The following is a 9,701-nucleotide window of genomic DNA, read 5'->3' as shown; positions in this document are numbered from 1 at the left end:
TGTGTCCTCATGTCTCCTCATGTGTCCTCATGTCTCCTCATGTGTCCTCATTTCTCCTCATGTCTCTTCATGTGTCCTCATGTCTCCTCATGTGTCCTCATGTGTTCTCATGTGTCCTCATGTCTCATGTGTCCTTATGTGTCCTCATGTGTCCTCATGTCTCATGTCTCCTCATGTCTCCTCATGTGTTCTCATGTGTCCTCATGTCTCATGCGTCCTCATGTCTCCTCATGTGTCCTCATGTGTCCTCATGTCTCCTCATGTCTCCTCGTGTGTCCTCATGTCTCCTCATGTGTCTTCATGTCTCATGTGTCCTCATGTCTCCTCATGTCTCCTCATGTGTTCTCATTTCTCCTCATGTGTCCTTGTGTGTCCTCATGTGTCCTTGTGTCTCCTTATGTGTCCTCATGTCTCCTCTTGTCACCTCATGTGTCCTCATGTGTCTTCATGTCTCATGTGTCCTCATGTCTCCTCATGTGTCCTCATGTCTCCTCATGTGTCCTCATTTCTCCTCATGTCTCTTCATGTGTCCTCATGTGTCCTCATGTGTCCTCATGTGTTCTCATGTGTCCTCATGTCTCATGTGTCCTTATGTGTCCTCATGTGTCCTCATGTCTCATGTCTCCTCATGTCTCCTCATGTGTTCTCATGTGTCCTCATGTCTCATGCGTCCTCATGTCTCCTCATGTGTCCTCATGTCTCCTCATGTGTCCTCATGTGTCCTCATGTCTCATGCGTCCTCATGTCTCCTCATGTGTCCTCATGTGTCCTCATGTCTCCTCATGTGTCCTCATGTGTCCTCATGTGTTCTCATGTGTCCTCATACGGCCTCATGTGTCTTCATGTCTCATATGTCCTCATGTCTCATGCGTCCTCATGTCTCCTCATGTGTCCTCATGTGTCCTCATGTCTCCTCATGTGTCCTCATGTCTCATGCGTCCTCATGTCTCCTCATGTGTCCTCATGTGTCCTCATGTCTCCTCTTGTGTCCTCATTTCTCATGTCTCCTCATGTCTCATGCGTCCTCGTGTGTCCTCATGTGTCCTCATGTCTCCTCATGTGTCTTCATGTCTCATGTGTCCTCATGTATCCTCATGTGTCCTCATGTGTTCTCATGTCTCCTCATGTGTCCTTGTGTGTCCTCATGTGTCCTCATGTCTCCTCATGTGTCCTCATGTGTCTTCATGTCTCATGTGTCCTGAAGTGTCCTCATGTCTCATGTCTCCTCATGTCTCCTCATGTGTCCTCATATGTCCTCATGTCTCCTCATGTGTCCTCATGTGTCCTCATGTCTCCTCATGTGTCTTCATGTCTCATGTGTCCTCATGTCTCATGTGTCCTCATGTGTCATCATGTCTCCTCATGTGTCCTCGTGTGTCCTCATGTGTCCTCATGTCTCCTCATGTGTCCTCATGTCTCCTCATGTGTCCTCGTGTCTCCTCATGTGTCCTTGTGTCTCCTCATGTGTCCTCATGTGTCCTCATGAGTCCTCATGTGTCCTCATGTCTCCTCATGTGTCCTCATGTGTCCTCATGTGTTCTCATGTGTCCTCATGCGGCCTCATGTGTCTTCATGTGTCCTCATGTGTCCTCATGTCTCCTCATGTGTTCTCATGTGTCCTCATGTCTCCTCTTGTGTCCTCATGTCTCATGTCTCCTCATGTCTCATGCGTCCTCGTGTGTCCTCATGTGTCCTCAATTTCTCCTCATGTGTCTTCATGTCTTATGTTTCCTCATGTATCCTAATGTGTCCTCATGTGTTCTCATGTCTCCTCATGTGTCCTTGTGTGTCCTCATGTGTCCTCATGTCTCCTCATGTGTCCTCATGTGTCTTCATGTCTCATGTGTCCTCAAGTGTCCTCATGTCTCATGTCTCCTCATGTGTCCTCATATGTCCTCATGTCTCCTCATGTGTCCTCATGTGTCCTCATGTCTACTCATGTGTCTTCATGTCTCATGTGTCCTCATGTCTCATGTGTCCTCATGTGTCATCATGTCTCCTCATGTGTCCTCATGTCTCATGCGTCCTCATGTCTCCTCATGTGTCCTCATGTCTCCTCATGTGTTCTCATGTGTCCTCATGTCTCCTCTTGTGTCCTCATGTCTCATGTCTCCTCATGTCTCATGCGTCCTCGTGTGTCCTCATGTGTCCTCATGTCTCCTCATGTGTCTTCATGTCTCATGTGTCCTCATGTGTCCTCATGTGTCCTCATGTCTCCTCATGTGTTCTCATGTCTCCTCATGTGTCCTTGTGTGTCCTCAAGTGTCCTCATGTCATCTCATGTGTCCTCATGTGTCTTCATGTCACATGTGTCCTCATGTGTCCTCAAGTGTCCTCATGTCTCATGTCTCCTCATGTCTCCTCATGTGTCTTCATGTCTCATGTGTCCTCATGTCTCAGGTGTCCTCATGTGTCATCATGTCTCCTCATGTGTCCTCATGTCTCCTCATGTGTCCTCATGTGTCCTCATGTCTCCTCATGTGTCCTTGTGTCTCCTCATGTGTCCTCATGTGTCTTCATGTCTCATGTGTCCTCATGTGTCCTCATGTCTCCTCATGTGTCCTCATGAGTCCTCATGTGTTCTCATGTCTCCTCATGTGTCCTCATGTGTCCTCATGTCTCATGTCTCCTCATGTGTCCTCATGTCTCCTCATTTGTTCTCATGTCTCCTCATGTGTCCTCATGTCTCATGCGTCCTCATGTGTCCTCATGTGTTCTCATGTGTCCTCATGTCTCCTCATGTGTCTTCATGTCTCATGTCTCCTCATGTGTCCTCATGTCTCCTCATGTGTCCTCGTGTCTCATGTGTCCTCGTGTGTCCTCGTGTGTCCTCATGTGTCCTCATGTGTCCTCATGTCTCCTCTTGTGTCCTCATGTCTCATGTCTCCTCATGTCTCATGCGTCCTCGTGTGTCCTCATGTGTCCTCATGTCTCCTCATGTGTCTTCATGTCTCATGTGTCCTCATGTATCCTCATGTGTCCTCATGTGTTCTCATGTCTCCTCATGTGTCCTTGTGTGTCCTCATGTGTCCTCATGTCTCCTCATGTGTCCTCATGTGTCTTCATGTCTCATGTGTCCTCAAGTGTCCTCATGTCTCATGTCTCCTCATGTCTCCTCATGTGTCCTCATATGTCCTCATGCCTCCTCATGTGTCCTCATATGTCCTCATGTCTCCTCATGTGTCTTCATGTCTCATGTGTCCTCATGTCTCATGTGTCCTCATGTGTCATCATGTCTCCTCATGTGTCCTCGTGTGTCCTCATGTGTCCTCATGTGTCCTCATGTCTCCTCATGTGTCCTCATGTCTCATGTCTCCTCATGTCTCCTCATGTGTTCTCATGTGTCCTCATGTCTCATGCGTCCTCATGTCTCCTCATGTGTCCTCATGTCTCCTCATGTGTCCTCATGTGTCCTCATGTCTCCTCATGTGTTCTCATGTGTCCTCCTGTGTCCTCATGTGTCCTCATGTCTCATGCGTCCTCATGTCTCCTCATGTGTCCTCATGTGTCCTCTTGTCTCCTCATGTGTCCTCATGTGTCCTCATGCATCCTCATGTCTCCTCATGTGTCTTCATGTCTCATATGTCCTCATGTCTCATGCGTCCTCATGTCTCCTCATGTGTCCTCGTGTAACCTCGTGTGTCCTCATGTGTCCTCATGTCTCCTCATGTGTCTTCATGTCTCATGTGTCCTCATGTCTCCTCATGTGTCCTCATTTCTCCTCATGTCTCTTCATGTGTCCTCATGTCTCCTCATGTGTCCTCATGTGTTCTCATGTGTCCTCATGTCTCATGTGTCCTTATGTGTCCTCAAGTGTCCTCATGTCTCATGTCTCCTCATGTCTCCTCATGTGTCCTCATGTGTCCTCATGTCTCCTCATATGTCCTCATGTGTCTTCATGTGTCCTCGTGTCTCCTCATGTGTCCTCATTTGTCCTCATGTGTCATGTGTCCTCGTGTCTCCTCATATGTCCTCATGTGTCCTCATGTCTCCTCATTCGTCCTCATGTGTCATGTCTCCTGGAGGACACATGACACATGAGGACAAATGAGGACACATGAGGAGACACGAGGACACATGAGGACACATGAGGACATATGAGGAGACATGAGGACACATGAGGACAAATGAGGAGACACGAGGACACATGAGGAGACACGAGGACACATGACACATGAGGACAAATGAGACACGAGGACACAAGACACATGAGGACACATGAGGACACATGAGGACACATGAGGACACATGAGACACGAGGACACATGAGGACATATGAGGACACATGAGGACACATGAGGAGACATGAGGACACATGAGGAGACATGAGTACACACGAGGACAAATGAGGACACATGAGACATGAGGACACATGAGGAGACATGAGGACACATGAGACATGAAGACACATGAGGAGACATGAGGACACACAAGGACACATGAGGAGACATGAGTACATACGAGGACACATGAGGAGACATGAGACATGAGTACACATGAGGAGACATGAGGACACATGAGAACACATGAGGAGAATGAGGACACATGAGGAGACATGAGGACACATCAGACATGAAGACACATGAGTACACATGAGGACACACGAGGACACATGAGGACACATGAAGACACATGAGGACACATGAGGACACATGAGGACACATGAGGAGACATGAGAACACATGAGGAGACATGAGGACACATGAGGACACATGAGGACACATGAGGAGACATGAGGAGACATGAGGACACATGAGGACACATGAGGACACATGAGGACACATGAGGAGACATGAGGACACATGAGGACACATGAGACATGAAGACACATGAGGACACATGAGGAGAGACAAGGACACATGAGGAGACACGAGGACACATGACACATGAGGACACATGAGGAGACATGAGGACATATGAGGACATATGAGGAGACACGAGGACACATGACACATGAGGACAAATGAGGAGACACGAGGACACATGAGGACACATGAGGACATATGAGGAGACATGAGGACACATGAGGAGACACGAGGACACATGAGGAGACACGAGGACACATGACACATGAGGACACATGAGACACGAGGACACAAGACACATGAGGACACATGAGGACACATGAGGAGACATGAGGACACATGAGACACGAGGACACATGAGGACATATGAGGACACATGAGGAGACATGAGGACATATGCGGAGACATGAGGACACATGAGGACATATGAGGACACATGAGGACACATGAGGAGACATGAGGAGACATGAGACATGAGGACACTTGAGGACACATGAGGACACATGAGACATGAAGACACATGAGGACACATGAGGAGACATGAGGACACACAAGGACACATGAGGAGACATGAGAACACATGAGGAGACATGAGGACACATGAGACATGAGGACACTTGAGGACACATGAGGACACATGAGACATGAAGACACATGAGGAGACATGAGGACACATAAGGACACACGAGGACGCATGAGAACACATGAGGAGACATGAGACATGAGGACACAAGAGGAGACATGAGGACACATGAGAACACATGAGGAGACATGAGGACACATGAGGACACATGAGGAGACATGAGGACGCATGAGACATGATGACACATGAGAACACATGAGGAGACATGAGGACACATGAGGAGACATGAGGACGCATGAGACATGAGGACATATGAGACATGAAGACACATGAGGAGACATGAGGACGCATGAGGACACATGAGAACACATGAGGACACATGAGAAGACATGAGGACACATGAGGACACATGAGGACGCATGAGGACACATGAGAACATATGAGGACACATGAGGACACATGAGGAGACATGAGGACGCATGAGACATGAGGACACATGAGAACACATGAGGAGACATGATGACACATGAGGACACATGAGACATGAGGACACATGAGGACACATGAGGAGACACGAGGACACTTGAGGAGACATGAGGACACATGAGGACACTTGAGGAGACATGAGGACACTTGAGGAGACATGAGGACACATGAAGAGACATGAGAACACATGAGGAGACATGAGGACACATGAGGACACACGAGGACGCTTGAGACATGAGGAGACATGAGACATGAGGACACAAGAGGAGACATAAGGACACATTAGAACACATGAGGAGACATGAGGACACATGAGGACACATGAGGAGACATGAGGACACATGAGAACACATGAGCAGACATGAGGACGCATGAGACATGAGGACACATGAGAACACATGAGGAGACATGAGGACACATGAGGACACATGAGGAGACATGAGGACGCATGAGACATGAGGACATATGAGACATGAAGACACATGAGGAGACATGAGGACGCATGAGGAGTCTACAAGAAACTGACGGGCAAAGACGTCGTGTTTGAATTTCCTGAGTTCCAGCTGTGAAGCCTGGAGGAATAAAGATGTTTTCTGTTCAACAGCCTCTCGTGCTTTGAGTCTCATCGTTCATGACCTCAGCGGCTGAAATAATGTTCTAAACCATCTTCAGGATCTTGTTGCTTCTCCTAAGCTGTTAAACCAGTGGTTCTTAACAGGGGTTCAGAGGTCAAGACACATCATAATTATGGTATAAATTCATGACACACTTGAGCATCACTGGCCAATCAGTGCTGAGGGGAGTTTAGTGCTCAGTAGTCAAAGTACAACTGTCGTGGTAGTACTAGTGTGATTACTTTGATAATACTCTGAGTTGTAGCAGAAGTCTGAAGTGTAGATGGTGAAGAGGAGAGGAGCCAGTACTGTCCCCTGAGGTGCTCCTGTACTGCACAGTGTCAGACGTGATGTCCTTCAGCCTGACATACTGTGGTCGATCAGTAAGATAATCCAGGAAACCAGACCAGGGTCCACATGCATCTTGCATCAGGGATCCACCTCCAGAGCTGTTGCTGATCCAGGGATCCACCTCCAGAGCTGTTGCTGATCCAGGGATCCACCTCCAGAGCTGCTGCTGATCCAGGGATCCACCTCCAGAGCTGTTGCTGATCCAGGGATCCACCTCCAGAGCTGCTGCTGATCCAGGATCTTCACCACGTCATCAGATCCCGAGTTCTCTCCAGCACCCCCATGGACCCTCCTACACTCTCCTCTTTTCTCTCACTCTATCCTCCCTCACTCCTCTCCTTATCCATCTGTCTACCCCCCCATCCTTCCTCCCAGCCGGTCAAAGCGGCAGGCCGTCAACAATGAGTCTGGTTCCGCTCCAGGTTTCTGCTTCTAAAAGGAAGTTTTTCCTCTCCATTGCTCACTGTACAGTGTTTTGTTTCTTGCTCTTTGTTGAATTGCTGGATCTATTTTTCCTTAATCAACTGTAGTCTTATTTCAACTGTATAGTGTCTTGAGATAACTTTGTTATGATAAGACACTTGAAATAAAATTGAATTGAATCTTAGTCAGTTTGTCCTGCAGCAGAGTGGGTTGGATAGTGTTGAAGGCACTAGAGAAGTCCAGGAACAGGATCCTCACTGAACCGCTTCCTTTATCCAGGTGAGAGTAGGTCGTTGCAGGAGGTGAAGGGTTAGGTTTAGGGTTAGGGTTAAGGTTCGGGTTCGGGTGTTAGGGTTAGGGTTAGAGGGTTAGTGTTAGGGTTAGGGTTTGGGTTAGGGTTAGGGTTTAGGGTTAGGGTTAGGGGTTAGGGTTAGGGTTAGGGGTTAGGGGTTAGGGTTAGGGTTAGGGTTTAGGGTTAGGGTTAGGTTTTTTTAGGGGTTTGTGGCCGAGTACAGGTCCCGGTCACGAGCACGGGCCAGTGTGGACGGAGTCAGACCCACGTCTGCTGGACAGGCGAGAGGGAAGAGGAGAGAGAGGAAAAAAATGTTTTATTCAAAATGAGAGGTCTGGGTGGGAATCGAACCAGGGTCCTGGGATGTGGAGGGCAGTAGGTTAGTGCGATGCGCCACGGAGGTCCGCGGAGTTCCTGGATGTGGGGAGGTGAGGTCATGGGCAAAAAGGGAGAAAGAGAAGAAAAAAATTATAAAATAAAGCGAAAAATCTGTGGCAGGGGTGAGAATCGAACCCGGGTCCTCAAATGTTGGGGGTGGTCAAGGGGTGTATGGAGCCATGGAGGCCTGCGGGGTTATAGAAAGTAAGGCGGTGAGGTCATGGATAAAAAATGGGGATGCAGGGTTAAAAATAATAATATAAGGGGTGAAGGTTAAGTTTAGGTTTGGGGGGGTGAGGTAAGGAATGGGGGGGTAAAGGTTAAGTTTAGGGTTAGGGGGGTTAGGTTAAGGAATTTGAAAAAAATGGGTTTTTTTTTAAGAAAAAAAAGGGGGGGCTCAGGGGGTTAGGTTTAGGGTCAGGGTGGGGGTTAGGTTTTGGGGTTAAGGGTAAGGTTTTGGAGTAGGGGGGAGAGGGTTAGGTTTAGGGTTAGGGGGGTTTAGGGTAAGGAATTTGGGAAAGTGTGGTTTAAGGGGCTCAGGGGGTTAAGGTTAGGGTCAGGGTGAGGGTTAGGTATGGGGTTCAGGGTTAGGTTTTAGAGTGGGGGGGTGAAGGTTGGGTTGAGGGTAAGGGTTAGAAATTAGGGCAAGGGGTTAGGGGCTCAGGGGGTAAGGGTTAGGGTAAGGGTAAGGGTTGGGTTTAGAGTTTAAGGGTAGGAGGGGGTAAATGGGAGAGTGAGGGTTAAGTTTAGATTGGGATGGTAAATAGAGGAGAGGGAGAGGAGGAGAGAATAAAGAAGAGAGAGTAAAAGGTGAGAAGTAAGAACAATGATACCACATGATGATTTTTTTGGGGGGATTCAGTTGAGTCCTTTTGGGGTCCTGGTGTCCAATCTGTTGATCCAGCTCCGGGCTCTTGTCTCCCTCTGGTGGTGGGTCCAGGTGTCGCAGTGTTCCAGGAGGTGGAGTTGTAGGTGTAGTTTATTGTGTTGAATGTGTGGTTGGAGATGGGGTTGTTGCTGTCGAGTGAATGTTTGAATAGGTGTTGTAATTTGTGTGTTGTGATGGAAAGTAGGGTGTGTGTGTGACCGATGTATGACTTGTTGCAGGTGGAACAGGTGATTGAGAAAATGCAGTTGCGGATGGGTGAGGGAGGCAGGGGTGGTAGTGGGTATATGTGTGTGTGGTCCGAGTTATGGATCCATTTTATTTTTGTATTGAGGAATGGTATGTTGTGGGTGGTTGTGGGTGATTTTTGGAAGTTGGTGCGTATGAGAAGTTGGTGCAGGTTGGTGTTTTTACGGTGTGCAGGTATAATTTTGTGGTTGTGGAGGGTGTGTAAGTGAGTTTGGATAGTGGTGAATGTGTTTTTTATTTGTGAAAAAAGTGAGTGGGACGAAAGGGTGTAAGTGGAGATGAAAGGAATAATAGTGTGGTTATCCGGTGGGTGGTGAAGGAGAAAGGTCTTGTGGCAGTGACGAAGAAATGATCTAGAATAACCCCTGTGGCGTAGTGATTTAAAGAGGATGGAAGAGGCATTTTTGAAGTCAAGGTGACGGGTACAGATGCGGTGAAAGCGGAGTAATTGTGATTTAATAAGGCCAGAGAAGGTGTGCCGGGGGTGAAAAGAGGTTTTGTGAAGAAGTGCATGTGTGTCTGTGTCTTTAAAGAAAACCCTGATGTCCAAGTGCTGTGTATGGGTGAACGTAGGTCCTTTAAATATTGTCGTGTCGAGGAAGTCAATAGAGTGGAAGTCAAAGGTAGATTTCAG

The 9,701-nt window shown here is 48.1% G+C and overlaps 1 protein-coding gene across 1 annotated transcript in view; it reads right to left on the bottom strand.

Moving 5' to 3' along the window:
• Window positions 1-7,753: 7,753 nt before the first annotated feature.
• LOC148068854 (uncharacterized) overlaps window positions 7,754-9,701 on the bottom strand; it is a 3,149-nt gene continuing 1,201 nt past the window's right edge. Inside the window, exons 1-3 of the mRNA XM_087803245.1 lie at window positions 9,233-9,701; window positions 7,906-7,968; window positions 7,754-7,827 (exon numbers count right to left, since the gene is read on the bottom strand). The exon at window positions 9,233-9,701 is cut by the window's right edge and continues 1,201 nt beyond it. Coding sequence (XP_087659371.1) covers window positions 7,754-7,827; window positions 7,906-7,968; window positions 9,233-9,701 — 606 coding nt within the window. The remainder of the gene's footprint in view (window positions 7,828-7,905; window positions 7,969-9,232) is intronic.

Source organism: Callionymus lyra, chromosome 11, assembly GCF_982586985.1.
Source record: "Callionymus lyra chromosome 11, fCalLyr1.hap1.1, whole genome shotgun sequence".
Classification (NCBI taxonomy): Eukaryota; Metazoa; Chordata; class Actinopteri; order Syngnathiformes; family Callionymidae; genus Callionymus; species Callionymus lyra.
Note: the sequence above shows the minus strand (reverse complement) of the source record. Positions and strands in the feature narration are given on the sequence as shown.